General features: G+C 48.0%; 1 protein-coding gene across 2 annotated transcripts in view; it reads left to right on the top strand.

Annotated features, from left to right (window-relative positions):
• CLN3 (CLN3 lysosomal/endosomal transmembrane protein, battenin) overlaps nucleotides 1-16,276 on the top strand; it is a 71,506-nt gene extending 55,230 nt beyond the window's left edge. For both annotated transcript variants that reach the window (XM_030210163.1, XM_030210162.1), the window contains 4 exons: nucleotides 4,161-4,216; nucleotides 4,337-4,430; nucleotides 15,425-15,565; nucleotides 16,091-16,276. In XM_030210163.1, coding sequence (XP_030066023.1) covers nucleotides 4,161-4,216; nucleotides 4,337-4,430; nucleotides 15,425-15,565; nucleotides 16,091-16,210 — 411 coding nt within the window. In that variant the 3' untranslated portion in view covers nucleotides 16,211-16,276. The remainder of the gene's footprint in view (nucleotides 1-4,160; nucleotides 4,217-4,336; nucleotides 4,431-15,424; nucleotides 15,566-16,090) is intronic.
• The last annotated feature ends 2,194 nt before the right edge of the window (nucleotides 16,277-18,470 follow it).

Below are 18,470 nucleotides of genomic sequence, written 5' to 3'. Positions count from 1 at the left end.
CTGTCCTAGGAACAGTGCTATTTAACATTTCTAAATGATCTGTGGAAAGATGAGTGAGGTGATTAAATTTGCAGGTGACACAAAACTATTCGGAGTTGTCAAACCATATGTGGATTGTGGGAAAGGGAATGGGACTTAATATCCTTTCTGTGGTTACAATCAAAGCAGCTTATTTATTAAAAACAGGTACTTATTTTGTATCTGAGGCAATGGAAGGTAAGTGACTTGCCCAGAGTCACAAGGAGCTGTAGTGGGAATCACTAACCACTAGGCTACTCCACTCCTTATAATGTGAAATATAATGTGGAGAAATGCAAAGTGATGCATATTGGGAAGAATAATCCCAGTCATAGTTACCTGATGCTAGGGTCCACCTTAGGTGTCAGCACTCAAGAAAAAGATCTGGGTGTAATTGTAGACAATATACTGAAATCTTCTGTCCAGTGTGTGGCAGCAGCTAAAAAAGCAAATGGGATGCTAGGAATTATTAGGAAAGGGATACAAAATAAGACCAATGATATTATATTGCCTCTGTATCACTCCATGGCAGGGCCGATCTTAGGGCGAGGTGACCACATAGGGCCTCGCGCTCAGAGGGGCCCCACGCGGTGCGCCTGAAGTCACCCCGACCGCCCAAGCTCCAGTCCCCCTGCCCTCTGAATTTGAAGTTACCTCGTCGTCGACGTCGGAGCGGCCGGCAGGTAGTAGCAGCAGCGTGAAAAGCGTGCGAGCTGCTGGGCAGCGCTTCGGGAGCCTTCCTTTCCCTCGTTCAGCTCTGGTCCCGCCCGGGACCAGAGCTGAACGAGGGAAAGGAAAGCTCCCGAAGCGCCGCCCAGCAGCTCGCACGCTTTTCACGCTGCTGCTACTACCTGCCGGCCGCTCCTACGTCGACGACGAGGTAACTTCAAATTCAGAGGGCGGGTGGCTGCAGGTATCTGCAGTTTGCAGACTTTTTTCTCATATTTTTGGTTTAACAGACATAGCATATATGCAGGGCATCTTTGCCTGCCTTGTTGAAGAATTCCTAAAATTGACATCACTACAGATTGATTAAATTATCTGTATCTAAAAGGATTTTCTGGCAGAATCCAAGGGACATTCCAGTTTTAGTCACACAGAACACATTATCTGTATGACTGGACAGTGGTAGGACTTAGTGCACATGGATACTCAGTGTTTGAAGTTCATAGGGAGGTTAGCTATGGTTATGTTGGTTGGGTGGTTTATTCTTCCTCTTTGTTGCCAGCTTTTATAACAGAGTTTACTACAGATTTAAATCTTTCTGGATACTTTTTATTTCCTAGAAGTTGTCCTTAGCTTCGTGTTTTAAAAAGAGAGAGAGAGACCATACATTATCTCATTTTGCAGGCTGTACTGAAGAAAATTAAGGATAAGGCATGTAGAAATTATAGGCTTTGTGACAGATTACGAACGTTATTGGGGGTTTTTTTTCCTGCATTGGTTATTCACATGATTAAAGGCTGAGAAAGCAGTGGTGCCTTGCATTAACTTGTCACGAATCCTGTTTCACTTCTAAAACATTCATCTTCCTGTACATAGCAATGTGAGTAAATGATGGGGCTAGGGCAGGGGCGGGGCTAGGATGGGGCCCCACCAAATTGGTCTGCACAGGGCCCCGCACTTGCTAAGACCGGCCCTGCTCCATGGTGCAACCTCACCTTGCGTATTGCGTTCAGTTCTGGTTGCCATATCTCAAAAAAGATATAGTGGAATTAGAAAAGGCTCAAAGAAGAGCAACCAAAATATTAACGGGGATGGAACTCCTCCCATATGAGGAAAGGCTAAAGAGGTTAGGGCTCTTCAGCTTGGAAACGAGACGGCTGAGGGTAAGATTGAGGTCTATAAAATCCTGAGTGGTGTAGAACGGGTAGAAGTGAATCGATTTTTCACTCTTTCAGAAAGTACAAAGACTAGGGGACACAATGAAGTTACATGGAAATACTTTTAAAATAATAGGAGGAAATATTTTTTTCACTCAAAGAATAGTTAAGCTCTGGAACTCGCTGCCGGAGGATGTGGTTAACTTATCTGGGTTTAAAAAAGGTTTGGACAAATAAGTCCGTAGTCTGTTATTGAGATGGACATGGGGGAAGCCACTGCTTGCCCTGGGATTGTTAACTACTACTACTATAAATCATTTCTATAGCGCTACCAGTCATACGCAGCGCTTTACAATTGAACATGAAGAAAAGACAGTCCCTGCTCAAAAGAGCTTACAATCTAAATTAGGACAGACAGGACCAATAAGGATAAGGGTAGGACAGACAGAAGGACACATAGGGAAAGGGACTATTGAAGAGAGGAAGACAAGATAAAGCCGAGCATGTGACAAGTTAGGAGTCAAAAGCAGCATCAAACAGGTAAGCCTTTAGCTGGGATTTGAAGGCGGCCAGGGATGGAGCTAGACATAATGGCTTAGGAAGCCCATTCCAGGTATAAGGTGCGGCGAGACAAAAGGAACAGAGTCTGGAGTTAACATGGAATGTTGCTACTAATTGGGTTTCTGCCAGGTACTTGTGACCTGGATTGGCCATTGTTGGAAGCAGGATACTGGGCTAGATGGACCCATGGGTCTGACCCAGTATGGCTATTCTTATGTTTTCAAAGGAGTGCAGGGTTGCCAGGTGGAAAATTTTTTCCCCGCCCAAAGTCAAACCCCGCCCCTGACGCCCCCGCCGTCATCGACCCCGCCTCTTCCGTCACCGGCCCTGCCTCCCCCATCATCGGCCCTGCCCAGAACGTCACTAACCCCGCCCAAAACGCCACTAGCCCTGCCCCCCGCGGCCCGAAAAACCGCTTTAAAAAACCGCCGAAAGACCCCAAAACAAGCCCAAAAAACTGTGACCCGCCGCGGGCAAACATTTCCCACGGCGGGTCGCGGAAAACCGCCCAATTGGGCGGGAAAACCGCCCACCTGGCAACACTGAAGGAGTGTAGTCAAAATCCCAGAATGAGGTTTGGAATGCAGTGAGAGAAGCAATTGGAGCACCAAAATGAGGCTTGGAATATATGGAGAGAGGCAGTTGGACCACCAGAATGAGGCTTGGAACACTCATTAGCTGAACATTAAATACCATCCAAATAACCGCGGGAGGCTTGTGGGGTTGGGAGTAAACAGAAGGTTGCAAGCAAGTAAATAGCATCGACTCCTGCGGGTACGGGTGGGTATGGGTTAGATTCCATTGCGGATGGGTGAAATTTCTGTCCCCATGCAACTCTCTAAACCCAACCCAACTCCACATCTTTTCCCGCCTCCCCACCACCACCACACACACAAATATATCCCTGGTGTCTAGCAGCACCCACACTAACCCCACGTACCCAACCCCCTTCCCCCAAACATAAAACAAAAATGCCCTGGTGGAAACCCCCTCCCCCCCATACCTCATAGGAGACAGGAACGATACCCATTCGCGCCTGCTTCTCTAGGCATCATCTTCAAAATGGTGGTGGCCCACCCGGTGCATCCTTGGATGCAGGGCAGAGTGCTGCCATTTTGAAGATGGCATCCAGAGTGGGCATCGCTCCTGCCTCCTATGAGATGGGCTTCTGCTAGATCACTAGGGCAATCTATGACTGGCAGGGGGTGCAAGCCAGGGGGGCCACTGAACCACTAGGGAATTTTTTTTATTGGTGGGGGGAATGGGGTGTCCGGGGCAGATGCTGAAAACTGATTGGGCCTAGACCACCAGGCAATACTTTTATTATTATTATTATTATTATTATTATAGGAAGCAGTCCAGGTCAGAGGGAGAGAAGGGGTGTCTTTAGACACCTCACCTCTCAACCAACCCTTTACAACACTTTCCCAGAATTGGCAAAAAGTTTCCTGCAGTAAGTGCACATGAGAAACTTTTTTTTTTTTTAAGCATCAGTGAGGTGTGTGAATAATGTCTGCATTAACATAAATTTAAATGCATTTTAATGTGGTTTGCACTAATGGTTTCAGTGCCTGCGCTGAAACCATTAGAGCACTCAGCACACAGTAACGAGCACGCAAACCGAGGGTTAGCCCCATGTTAACACTGGCAGAAGTTTTGAGCATCGGCCCCTGTGTAATTTTCAACACCTGTAGCTCCATTTCTGAACCTCAGAATGTTTTCAAGTGAGATGATGAATTTCTCTTAAATTTCTTCTAGTTCGAGCTGCTGTACTTCAAGAATACAGTCCTGACACATGCACTGCAGTATCGCTGGTATGGACCAGACAGAGTGCTCTCCTTTACGCACGGTTTTGTTTCTTTACCTTTTGTTTCTCTCTTTTTGTTTTCTTTCATGCTGTCTCTCACATATGCTTCTCTGTCCTGTCTCTGCAGGTACCAGATGCTGTACCAAGCTGGTGTTTTCATATCCCGGTCATCTGTAAAGTGTCTGTCAATTAAGAAAATCTGGATGCTAGCCCTGCTCCAGGTAAAGCACCTTTTCTCTTATTTGCCTGTCTGCTCATTCTTTCTCATTACCCTGTGGAGAAGACGCCCTCCCTCTCTCTCTCTGACTGTGTGCGTACATCAGGTCTCCTGAGGAGCTATTTAAGAAGTACTCTGGGTTCACTTAAAGCAGGTCAGGAGATGGTGAATTGGATCATACATGGCAAGTTAGCAAATAATAATGAGCAACTTGATTCCATGCACCACAGTGGACACGTCCCCTAATCTATAACTTTAGCACTAAGGACTAAATTCTATAAATGGCGCAAAAAAAAACCCTATACTAAATGTTGTTCTATAAACGGTACTCAAAGTTAGACGCCATTTATAGAATAACACATAGCGCTGGGAACAGTGCCTAACTTTAGACACAAGGATTTACAACAAGTAAACCCTGTGTACATTCCCTCAACTAAATTAGGTACAGATCCTCCTTATTCTATAACAACACACATAAATTGCTGGAATGCCCCTGATCTGCGCATGACCCTCCCAAGGCCACTTACCCTTTTTAGAGCTGCACATATCCCAGTCCCTAAAAATGCACATAAATTTTAATTAATGTTCATTAGCAGCAATAATTGATAGGGCCCGATTATTATCGGTGCTAATTGGCTTATTATTGAAACACAAACAGCTCAGCTAGGCATGGGATGGGGAGGGGAAGCCCCACTGAACTAGTCTGCACAGGGCTCCTCAATTGGTAAAACCAGCCCTGACTGCTCAGTATTTCATAAGAGATCATTTACATGCATGCGTTTGTGGCCACATCTGCACATAAATTTATTTATTTTATTTAGATTTTTGCTCACACCTTTTTTCAGTAGTAGCTCAAGGTGAGTTACATTCAGGTACACTGGATATTTCTCTGTCTCAGGAGGGCTCACAGTCTAAGTTTGTACCTGAGTCAATGGAGGGTTAGGTGACTTGCCCAAGATCACAAGGAGCAGCAGTGGGATTTGAACCAGCCACCTCTGGATTGCAAGACTGGTGCTCTAACCACTAGGCCACTCCTCCACTCCACTAAAATACACCAGAATGGGCAAGTAGTTTACCACTTAAAGTACATACTCTCTTATAAAGTTACCCTCACTGTAACTCTTGGGCCTGCAGATAGTGTCCTGGACAGGAATGTTTATGGTGTTCCCTCCCCCCAACAGCCCCCATAACAATAGTGGTGCTCTCCTCCTGCTCCCTCCCCCCCTCCTAATTGGAAGTAAGTGCAATTATGTTTGCCTAGTCTTTTTCTGTGAAGGCAATAGTGGTAGATCAGACGGGTCAGAGCAGCAATGGCAAGGCAAAAGAGGTTGTGTTCTGTTTTTAGGTGAACACATGCCTCGCACTGAAGGCAGGTAGGAGATTGGTGTGGGGTGGCTGAAGGAAAGGGGGATATTCTTCGGGTTCACACATGCTCTAGTTCTCAATCTCCTTTTTCCCTGGTGTCAGATTTGCACAGAATAAATTCATTGAAGTGATCGAAATTGCATTAACTGCTGACTGTGTCACAAGAAATGTACAGCCTAGTGCACCAGTACTCTTAATTCAGAATGTAATACACATGGAAATCTATCTGGAGATGGCTACTGTCACTTCTGTGTAAGATCCAAAGGCTTCTTTGTCCAAAAAAAATCTGTCTCAACAGATAAAATACAGGAACCGTGGAGTAGATGTGCACAGGGATGGGGTCAATGGGAAATCTATGGTTACTACAGTTTTGGTGACAAAACAGTCATTACTACCGTGGGGATGGGAGGGAACTGATCCAAAGGGGATGGGGAGGACCAAAACTTAAAACACTAACACCTCAGCTAAAAAAAAAAAATTAAATCTTGTATATTTAACAACGTAATGCCTATTTTATGTTAAAATTTTAACAAGTTATATGTCGCATTTTATGTTTAGATTTACAAAATGTGGGTTGGTTATGCAAATGAGAGAGAAAACTGTAGGAATGATGAGGAGATGGTACCAATATGATGGGGATGGAAAAGAATTGATGGGGGTGGGTAGGGATGGGGACCAAATTATGTCTCCATGCACACCTCTCCTGTGGAGAGCGTAAGCAGAGGTTTTCCTTACCAACATCTCTGAGATTAAAAAAAGAGGACCAGTGATTTGTAAACCACACGCAGAGATAACTAAATACATCACACAGCAAAAATCATTTATTCATAGCCGGGGTAGATCTCACATAAAAGTTGCCCAACATGACTTTGAACTAGTTGCGGCCATCTGTATGTTGTACTGGCTTCCACATATTCTTGCTATGTAAAAAATTGTTTTATCTGACTTTTTGATCTGAATTTGTATCTCCTGACACAGCCCTTTTGTGAGCGAAACATGGCCCACGTTGGATAATTTTTGTGTGAGATCTATCTACCCCTGTTATAAATAAATGATTTGACTCCCTTTGATGTGTGATCTGCTTTATCTCTCCTACGGCTCTCCCAGAAATTCACCCACTGACTAACAGTCGGCACAGTCAACTTTATAAACAGAACACAGATGAATTAGGGACAAATAACTCTGGCTACAGCCAGAAGACTCTCCCCATCTCTTTCCCTTGTTGCATTCCTTTAGTGTAATGTAAATCGTTGAACAATCTTTGCATCATTTTACATAGGGGCTGAACATGGGAAATAGGATATTTTAGATCAGGCTGTTCACATTTCCCTGATATTTTACAAAAGGCTCTGCCAAATGTGGAATCTTTTGAAAGTACGTAAAGGGATGCCGGCAAACCCACATCTAGAATAAATAGAAATGGAAACTACTTGCCAGCACATACAGGGGGAGCGGCAATTTTCCAAAAATAAACGTAGAAAGAAAGAGCAGCCTCACTTGGCAGCTTCCACATATAGATATAAATGCTAGCACTTATACATGGAAGTGGTGATTTTGCAACCTCCATATGTAAAGGCAGCCCTTATATGTAAGGTGGCCTGCATAAGTGACACCAATAAGCAAGGGTTTAAAAAAAATATTTTTGTTATTTTAAATGCAAAAACGAATACATGAATGATTAACATTAGTAATGATTTCAGTCTCATAAGTGAAGCACTGACCGAAACACACACTTTTATAAAAGTTGCACTTGCTTCAGAGTGGGTATAAAAGCTGACGGGAGTGAAAGAATAGCCTAATGTTAATGCAGTGGCTTGAGAACCAGGGGAACTGGGTTTGATTCCCACTGCAGCTCCTTTTGACCCTGGGCAAGTCACCCAACCTTCCATTGCCCCAGATACAAAGTAAGCATCTGTATATTTATTTATTTATTTGGATTTATTTACTGCCTTTTTGAAGGAATTCTAGACAGTGTACATTAAGAATAAATCAAACATAAGCAATAGACAATTACAGCAGTAAAAATATTCAAATAACAATACAAAGTATGGCATAGTATACTACTTACAATGTCAACACTACGTAATAAAACATTTTAATAGACAGCGTAGGGTATAAGCAAAGATGAAACATATAGATAGGTAAGAGGAGTTAGAAAATAAGGGGACTGATTTCAAGAAAGTTGCACATGAGGTCAAATAGGTCATTAAATATTATCTCAGCTAGGGTAGGAGTAGATAAACATGTCCTGCTGTAATATGTGTGTGGGACTAACAGGTTGGTTACTTCTTCCATTAAAGGCCTGGTTGAAGAGCCAAGCTTTCACCTGCTTTGATTGTAACCACAGAAAATGCAATATATCAAATCCCATCCCCTTTCCTTTTCTTTTCTTTAATGGGAATATGCCTATAATCCCATTGTAAAATGAGAAATTACATGTATTGTGGCAAACCAAACCACATCAACGACATGCTCCTTTTGAATCATAACATCCCAGACATCTACATGTGTAGATGGTAGCCAGTCTACACATGAAAATGTCGCTGTTTGCACTGTAAAGACTTCTAAAGTGTTCTCCATTATATAGTAATTTATACGGTAAGTGCTCTGGCAGTATTCATATGTTCATACCCTGTGTCCAGCCAGGCTGGAGATGTGGCATAGACTCTGGGGGGGGGGGGGGGGGAGGATGTGTCATCATACAGCAGTCATATAAATATAACTCTCAAGGTAATTGACAAAAGAAAACTCTCAAAAGAACACAACATCTATAACTCTGTGAGGGAAAAAGCCTCTGATTCAAGCCCAACCTCCAACCCAATAGTTATAGGTTAATAACAAGGGTGGAGTTTTTATGTATGTAAATGTTGGGTATATTTTTCATCATAGGCAAAAAACCCTTTGATATACATAAATGCTATCTCCACAGAGTATATGAGGAATCCAAATAAAACATGAAAGAATCAAATCCAAACTTAGCTTTCAAGTGCGAGTGCAGGGAAATGTGTGAGTCATTGGTTCAGCACGCCGACTCTGGCCATAGTTTCACTAGAGAAGTGCTGTATCAAGGCGTGAGTAACCAGAAGTAATCACTCACGAACAAACTTCCTGCTTTCTAGTCCCTCATAACTATTGAACTCATCATACAGCAGTGACACCTAGTGGCTTAAGGATGCATATATGCAAGGTTTTGTAGCAAGCTGCAGTCTGGATCCAAAGACTTTTTGTGATGGCTTCATTGGACTAAGTGGTGAGAAGAGGGCAAGCCATATAAAAATAGGGAAGAATTCTTGATAGATTTAATTCTCCGAGGACAAGCAGGCTGCTTGTTCTCACTGATGGGTTGACGTCCTCGGCAGCCCCCTCCATCGGAAAGTTTACTAGCAAAGGCCTTTGCTAGTCCTCGCGCGCCCATGCGCACCGCGCATGCGCGGCCGTCTTCCCGCCCGAAACCGGCTCGAGCCGGCCAGTCTTCTTTCGTCCGCACTCGGTACGGTCGTGTTACGCCGTTCGTGCCCCAGAGAGTCGACCTCACGCGTCCTTTTCGACGTGTTTTTGTCCTTTTTTTCCTTGAAAAAGTTCGGGAAGCGCTCCGGTAGTATTCCGGAAGACCCTTTCGGGTTTTCTGCCCTTCCCGTATTTCTCAGTTTTTGCCCCGTAAGTTTTCTTTCGTTGTCGGGGTAGGCCTCTTTTGGCCTCGGTCGAGATTTTTCTCCCTCTAAATTTTGGTGCTTCAATTTTCGCCATTTCGGCTTTTGATTTCGCCGGCGTGATTTTTCCGCCCATGACATCGAAGCCTTCCAGCGGCTTCAAGAAGTGCACCCAGTGCGCCCGGGTAATCTCGCTCACTGATAGGCACTCTGCGTGTCTTCAGTGTCTAGGGGCCCAGCACCGCCCTCAGAACTGCAGTCTGTGTTCCCTGTTACAAAGGCGAACTCAGGTAGCGAGATTAGCCCAGTGGAACGTTTTGTTCTCGGGCTCTTCGTCGGCATCGGCACCGGAGGCATCGAGTGCATCGACGTCGTCAGCGTCCGGACCATCTTCCTTGGCTGCCGCTCCATCGACTGCATCGAGGCATCGGACCTCTGCATCGGCGCCGAGGCATCGGGCGACTGTATCGACGTCGGTGGTACCGAGACTTCGTCTGCTGATGTCGTCGGACGGAGGTGCATCGTCAGGAGTGCAGGTGAGGGCTGTCCATTCCCCTGCTGGTGGCGGTGAGCCTTCGGGTGGGTCTCCTCCTACCCTGAGGGCTCCTGCGGTACAGCCCCCCCGGGATCGACCTTCTTCGGTCTCGGCCCCGAGGAAGCGACGGATGGATTCTACGTCCTCCTCGTCGGTGCCGGGGAGCTCCGGTGACATGCTTCGGAAGAAGTCGAAGAAGCATCGACACCGGTCTCCTCCCTATGTCGGCACCGAGAGCTCTGGGTCGCCGAGGGATTCGGCACCCAGCAGGCATCGGCACCGAGAGGACCGCTCACCCTCTGTTCAGGAGGTGTCGATGCGCTCCACTCTGGACAGCCCGGAACAGCCTCCTCGCCCGGAACAGGTTCTGGCGTCGACGCCTGCATCGACCTCTCAGCCTTTCTCTGCAGCCGCTCTAAACGAGAGCCTCCGGGCCGTTCTCCCAGAGATTCTGGGAGAGCTGTTGCGCCCTACCCCTCCGGTACCGGCGGTGCTTGCGCCTCCGGTACCGTCGAGCGTGGCGCCGGCTGGCCCATCGCCCAGGTTGAGGTCCCCGACGTCGGTACCGCGTGCGGTGCCGACCGCGGCCACCTCCCAGGAAGGCTCCCCGACTATGTCGGCGGAGGGAGCTTCGCTGATGCGGGCGAGGGAGTCTACCTCTCGACGCCCCCACCGTGGACGGGGTTCCACCGAGTCGAGCAGGGCGAGGTTGCAAACACAGGTCCGTGAACTTGTGTCTGACACCGAGGGTGAGGCCTCGTGGGAGGAAGAGGAGGACCCCAGATATTTCTCTGACGAGGAGTCTGAGGGTCTTCCTTCTGATCCCACTCCCTCTCCTGAAAGACAGCTTTCTCCTCCCGAGAGTCTGTCTTTTGCTTCCTTTGTCCGGGAGATGTCTACGGCCATCCCCTTCCCGGTGGTTGTGGAGGACGAGCCCAGGGCTGAAATGTTTGAGCTCCTGGACTATCCTTCTCCACCTAAGGAAGCGTCCACTGTTCCCTTGCACCATGTCCTGAAAAAGACATTGCTTGCGAACTGGACCAAGCCACTAAGTAATCCCCACATTCCCAAGAAGATCGAGTCCCAGTACCGGATCCATGGGGACCCAGAGCTGATGCGCACCCAGTTGCCTCATGACTCTGGAGTTGTGGATTTGGCCCTAAAGAAGGCTAAGAGTTCTAGGGAGCATGCTTCGGCGCCCCCGGGCAAAGACCCTAGAACCTTGGACTCCTTTGGGAGGAAGGCCTACCATTCTTCTATGCTCGTGGCCAAGATCCAGTCTTACCAGCTCTACACGAGCATACACATGCGGAACAATGTGCGGCAGTTGGCGGGCTTGGTTGATGCTCTTCCCCCTGAGCAAGCCAAGCCTTTTCAGGAGGTGGTCAGGCAGCTGAAGGCGTGCAGAAAATTCCTGGCCAGAGGAGTTTATGACACTTTTGATGTTGCGTCCAGGGCCGCTGCTCAAGGTGTGGTGATGCGCAGGCTCTCATGGCTGCGTGCCGCCGACCTGGAGAATAGACTCCAGCAGCGGATTGCGGACTCGCCTTGCCGTGCGGACAACATTTTTGGAGAAAAAGTCGAGCAGGTGGTAGAGTCTCTCCACCAGCGGGACACCGCATTCGACAAGTTCTCCCGCCGGCAGCCTTCAGCCTCTACCTCTACAGGTAGAAGATTTTTCGGGGGAAGGAAGACTGGTCCCTATGCTTCTGGTAAGCGTAGGTACAATCCTCCTTCTCGACAGCCTGCGGCCCAGGCTAAGCCCCAGCGCGCTCGCTCTCGTCAGCAGCGTGCGCCTCAGCAAGGCCCCGTGGCTCCCCAGCAAAAGCAAGGGGCGAGCTTTTGACTGGCTCCAGCAGAGCATAGCCGACATCCAAGTGTCAGTGCCGGGCGACCTGCCAGTCGGGGGGAGGTTGAAAGCTTTTCACCAAAGGTGGCCTCTCATAACCTCCGATCAGTGGGTTCTCCAAATAGTCCGGCAAGGATACACCCTCAATTTGGCCTCAAAACCTCCAAATTGTCCACCGGGAGCTCAGTCTTACAGCTTCCAACACAAGCAGGTACTTGCAGAGGAACTCTCCGCCCTTCTCAGCGCCAATGCGGTCGAGCCCGTGCCATCCGGGCAAGAAGGGCTGGGATTCTATTCCAGGTACTTCCTTGTGGAAAAGAAAACAGGGGGGATGCGTCCCATCCTAGACCTAAGGGCCCTGAACAAATATCTCGTAAAAGAAAAGTTCAGGATGCTTTCCCTGGGCACCCTTCTCCCCATGATTCAGCAAAACGATTGGCTATGCTCTCTGGACTTGAAGGATGCCTACACACACATCCCGATACTGCCAGCTCACAGACAGTATCTGCGATTTCAGTTGGGCACACGCCACTTCCAGTACTGTGTGCTACCCTTTGGGCTCGCCTCTGCGCCCAGGGTGTTCACAAAGTGCCTAGCTGTGGTAGCAGCGGCACTTCGCAGGCTGGGGGTGCACGTGTTCCCATATCTCGACGATTGGCTGGTGAAGAACACATCCGAGGCAGGAGCCCTGCAGTCCATGCAGATGACTATTCGCCTCCTGGAGCTACTGGGGTTTGTGATAAATTACCCAAAGTCCCATCTTTCCCCAGTACAGAAACTCGAATTCATAGGAGCCCTGCTGGATTCTCGGACGGCTCGCGCCTATCTCCCAGAGGCGAGAGCCAACAACTTGTTGTCCCTCGTCTCGCGGGTGCGAGCGTCCCAGCAGATCACAGCTCGGCAGATGTTGAGATTGCTGGGCCACATGGCCTCCACAGTTCATGTGACTCCCATGGCCCGCCTTCACATGCGATCTGCTCAATGGATCCTAGCCTCCCAGTGGTATCAGGCCGCTGGGGGACTAGAGGACGTGATCCACCTGTCCACGAGTTTTCTCAAATCCCTGTATTGGTGGACGATTTGCTCCAATTTGACTCTGGGACGTCCCTTCCAAATTCCTCAGCCACAAAAAGTGCTGACCACGGATGCGTCTCTCCTGGGATGGGGAGCTCATGTCGATGGGCTTCACACCCAAGGAAGTTGGTCCCTCCAAGAACGCGATCTACAGATCAATCTTCTGGAGTTGCGAGCGATCTGGAACGCTCTGAAGGCTTTCAGAGATCGGCTGTCCCACCAAATTGTCCAAATTCAGACAGACAACCAGGTTGCCATGTACTATGTCAACAAGCAGGGGGGCACCGGATCTCGCCCCCTGTGTCAGGAAGCCGTCAGCATGTGGCTCTGGGCTCGCCGTCTCGGCATGGTGCTCCAAGCCACATATCTGGCAGGCGTAAACAACAGTCTGGCCGACAGGTTGAGCAGGATTATGCAACCTCACGAGTGGTCGCTCAGTTCCAGGGTAGTGCGACAGATCTTCCAAGCGTGGGGCACCCCCTTGGTGGATCTCTTCGCATCTCGAGCGAACCACAAAGTCCCTCAGTTCTGTTCCAGGCTTCAGGCCTCCGGCAGACTAGCATCGGATGCCTTCCTCCTGGATTGGGGGGAGGGCCTGCTGTATGCTTATCCTCCCATCCCTCTAGTGGGGAAGACTTTGTTGAAACTCAAGCAAGACCGAGGCACCATGATTCTGATTGCTCCTTTTTGGCCGCGTCAGATCTGGTTCCCCCTTCTTCTGGAGTTATCCTCCGAAGAACCGTGGAGATTGGAGTGTTTTCCGACCCTCATCACACAGGACGAGGGGGCGCTTCTGCATCCCAACCTCCAGTCTCTGGCTCTCACGGCCTGGATGTTGAGGGCGTAGACTTTGCCTCTTTGGGTCTGTCAGAGGGTGTCTCCCGCATCTTGCTTGCTTCCAGGAAAGACTCCACTAAGAGAAGTTACTTCTTCCATTGGAGGAGGTTTGCCGTCTGGTGTGACAGCAAGGCCCTAGATCCTCGCTCTTGTCCTACACAGACCCTGCTTGAATACCTTCTGCACTTGTCTGAGTCTGGTCTCAAGACCAACTCTGTAAGGGTTCACCTTAGTGCAATCAGTGCATACCATTACCGTGTGGAAGGTAAGCCGATCTCAGGACAGCCTTTAGTTGTTCGCTTCATGAGAGGTTTGCTTTTGTCAAAGCCCCCTGTCAAGCCTCCTACAGTGTCATGGGATCTCAATGTCGTTCTCACCCAGCTGATGAAACCTCCTTTTGAGCCACTGAATTCCTGCCATCTGAAGTACTTGACCTGGAAGGTCATTTTCTTGGTGGCAGTTACTTCAGCTCGTAGAGTCAGTGAGCTTCAGGCCCTGGTAGCCCAGGCCCCTTACACAAAATTTCATCATAACAGAGTAGTCCTCCGCACTCACCCTAAGTTCTTGCCAAAGGTCGTGTCGGAGTTCCATCTGAACCAGTCAATTGTCTTGCCAACATTCTTTCCCCGTCGTCATTCCTGCCCTGCTGAACGTCAGCTGCACACATTGGACTGCAAGAGAGCATTGGCCTTCTACCTGGAGCGGACACAGCCCCACAGACAGTCCGCCCAATTGTTTGTTTCTTTTGATCCCAATAGGAGGGGAGTGGCTGTAGGGAAACGCACCATATCCAATTGGCTAGCAGATTGCATTTCCTTCACTTACGCCCAGGCGGGGCTGGCTCTTGAGGGTCATGTCACGGCTCATAATGTTAGAGCCATGGCTGCGTCGGTAGCCCACTTGAAGTCAGCCTCCATTGAAGAAATTTGCAAAGCTGCGACGTGGTCATCTGTCCACACATTCACATCTCATTACTGCCTGCAGCAGGATACCCGACGCGACAGTCGGTTCGGGCAGTCAGTTCTTCAGAACCTGTTTGGGCTTTAGGATCCAACTCCACCCCCCGAGGGCCCTGTTTGTTCTGTTCCAGGCTGCACTCTCAGTTAGTTGGTAAATTTTTTAGGTCAATCTCAGTATGTCCTCGCCGTTGCGAGGCCCAATTGACCATGGTTGTTGTTTTGAGTGAGCCTGGGGGCTAGGGATACCCCATCAGTGAGAACAAGCAGCCTGCTTGTCCTCGGAGAAAGCGAATGCTACATACCTGTAGAAGGTATTCTCCGAGGACAGCAGGCTGATTGTTCTCACAAACCCGCCCGCCTCCCCTTTGGAGTTGAGTCTTCCCTTGAACTGTATTGTTTTGCTACATACTGGACTGGCCGGCTCGAGCCGGTTTCGGGCGGGAAGACGGCCGCGCATGCGCGGTGCGCATGGGCGCGCGAGGACTAGCAAAGGCCTTTGCTAGTAAACTTTCCGATGGAGGGGGCTGCCGAGGACGTCAACCCATCAGTGAGAACAATCAGCCTGCTGTCCTCGGAGAATACCTTCTACAGGTATGTAGCATTCGCTGTAAATGCTCATGGCACTGTAGACCAGAAGAGGCCAGTTTCTGTTAATTATGCTGTAAGTGAAGGCCAAAACATGTTTATTGTATATAACCTCTGCCATCTTTTTCTTTCTCTCTCCATCAGTGCGTGAATATGTTTTTCCTGCTTTTTGCGGTCTATTACCTGTTCATTCCCAGCATGTACATTATTATGACCCTCATTGTATATGAGGGGCTGCTAGGTGGGGCTGCATATGTCAACACCTTCAACAACATCTCTCAGGAGGTGAGTGTGACCTGGGTAGAAGGGGTAGAACGTGAGTGAGGGTGAGTGAGCATGAAGGGGAAAGCAGACTGCATGGGCTGAGGAATGAATGTGAGGGTGGTTTTAAGGTGGCAATGTATAAGTGAACGCAGAGCTGCCAAGTTACTCAGTTCCAGGAAGGAGACTTTGTTTTGGCCTGTCTTACTTTTGGAGTCACATTTCAAGGCAGTATGATATTGTAGCCTTTGACTCTGCTCATTGGCATCAGTGCCAGCAGTCCAATAATGCATCATGATAGGGCTGGCTGAAATCCAGGACTAGACAGGTGAACAAGAGAAGTGAGGATAGATTTTATGAAGAAAAAAGGAATGTGGGTAATGAAGAATGTGAGAAGAGTCTAATATATCAGTGAGAGTAAATATGAAGAGTAATAAATGAGAGTAAGTTTTTGAGGACAGTGACATTGAGAGAGCAGAGAATGAGTTTTTTTTTGTCTTTTAATTTCCCTGTATTTTAACTCTTTATATCTTCTCTCTGGCTCTCCAGAGTAAGGAGGAGCACCGGGAATTTGCAATGAGTGCAGCCTGCGTGGCAGACACATTGGGAATCTCACTGTCTGGGGCCGTAGCCATTCCTGTTCACAACTACTTCTGTAATCTGTCCTGAAGGATGGAGGAAGACTCCAAAGCAGATCAGCATGTCTCCCCCTCTGTCTAGGCTGTCTTCTGTCCCTTCCAGTGTATATTATGTGCACATTTTGTATATAATTTCTGTACAGTATGGGTATATCTGTATGTATATATTTATATATATATGGTTCTACTTGGATAAATCTGCTGCAGAATAAATTTCACAGGATCCTATTTCTTAGTTATTTTATGATGACTCATTTCCCCCTCCATTCATCAGGCTGTTCTATATCATTTGTTTTTTAAACAGTGTTCGAGGGAGGAAAATGGTATATCTCAATTCCAGCTGATGTGGCTGTTAACTTTGTAAAGCTGTCACCTGACTGTTTTTTCTAAGGTTTTTGGTTTGGGGTTTTGGGGTTTTGTTTTGTTTTTTGGCTAAATGATAAAACACTTTTCTGTCTACTTTTTAATGGTAACAACAGAAACTGAAAGTCTGACTGATTACTTTGTTTTTTAATACTTGCCAGCTGGTTACAGATAATCAAGACTTACGGGTTCACTTTCTGTAAGATAGGGGCTTTCTTTCACGTCTTTGGGGGGTGGGAGGGGGGGCAGTGATCATCTGGTTAATTAGGGCACTTTTTCATGGCATAGGGGGGCCGATTCACAAAGCTTACTGAGCTTGCAATGTTTCATTTACACTGGTTTTAGCCAATGTAAGTGAAACTTTTTTTCCCCGTGCAATGCACAGGCTTTCAGCCACTGCTTTACCGTGCAGGGAAGCAATGTCCGAAAGTCCTAAGCTAATGAGTATTAGCTAGCATTAAAATGAGCTCATTAGCTATTCCTTCCAATGCCAACGAGTTCATTAACAATTCTGTGGAATGCACAGAAAACTGACGTATGGAAAACCACTGGCCTAGCAGTTAAAAACTAATGATGGCTCTGGAACTGTCTTTGGGGTCCCTTGCAAACTTTCCTGTCCATGCTTGAGCCTGATTGGCTCAGGCATGGACAGGAACGTCTGCAGCATGCTGGTTTTCTGCAAGTCTGAATCTCCCTGGTGGTCTAGCAGTCCCCTCTGAATATAATTAGGTCTGCCTCACCCGTTTGGGCAGCGGAAGCCAGGGGCTCGCCTTACTATCCTGGATAGAACTGCACATCCCCTCTAGATACTTTTGTTGTTGTTTGCTTAAATTTGGAATACATCTTTCTGACACCGCCCAACCTCCCCTCCCCCATGTTTAAAAAAATCCCCTGGTGGTCCAGTGGACCACCTCCTGATCCCCTAAGAGCATCGTTGGTGGCCTACCTAAACCTGATGGGCCCCCCTGGTGTTTATTAAAAGCCCTGGTGGTCTAGCAAGATTCCCCTCCACCCCCAACCCCCCAACCAGAGCACCCTGGTGGCCATTAAAAGCCCTGGTGGTCTAGCAGGATTCTCCTCCAGCCCCCCAGACCCTCCCACCTACCATAAAGTAGGAGGCAGGAGGACTGCATCCTGCCCCAGGCCTGTCCACTTCCAAAATGGCAGTGCCCAGCCCTTGACCAGTGCATCCTGGGATGCACTGGGAAGGGCCTAAGCACCATATAAGGAGCAGTGCTTAGGCTCCTCCCAGTGCATCCCAGGATGCACCGGGCAGGGACTGGGTGCTGCCATTTTGGAAGTGGGCAGGCCTGAGGGAGGAGGCAGTCCTCAAGTTTTCAAGTTAGGGGGTCCACCAGACCCCCGGCAAGCTGTCAAGTTGGTGGGGGTGTTGGGGAGTCTAGCAAGCTGTCAAGCAAGGGCCCGATGCACAAAGCAGAACAATTTGTTCTGCGCATGTTCCAGGCACCCAAGTCGCAAGCAGTGACTGATGCACAAAGGATTTTCCATGCATCTCATTTACATGCCATCCCCTTTGTGCATCGGTGGCTGTTTGTGACTTGGTAAGTTCTCCCATGGCTGCATATTTAACAGTAACCTTTGTGCATCAGCACCTTGGTCATTATTAAAACAAGTGTAGCTCAAAATGTCCTAGTTTTAGACCTGGCCATTTTTGTTTTGTTCCATTATGTCAGAAAAATGTCCAATTGTTAGGTACACCCTAATCCTGCCCCATCATGCCCCCTTGTGATTTGGACGCATTGCAGATGAACTGTATAGATAAATATTTGCAAAACAGGTTTTGAAAATAGCAATTTGAATGTTTTGCCAAGCAAAACATCCAAATGCTGCTTTATGCTACTTGTTAAACATTTTTCTCTTTTGAAAATGAGCCCCATAGGCATCAGTGTGTCTTTATAAGATTACCC

This window comes from Microcaecilia unicolor, chromosome 7 (genome assembly GCF_901765095.1).
Source record: "Microcaecilia unicolor chromosome 7, aMicUni1.1, whole genome shotgun sequence".
NCBI classification, from domain to species: Eukaryota; Metazoa; Chordata; class Amphibia; order Gymnophiona; family Siphonopidae; genus Microcaecilia; species Microcaecilia unicolor.
The sequence above is the reverse complement of the archived record's forward strand: the minus strand, read 5'-3'. Positions and strand labels throughout refer to the sequence as shown.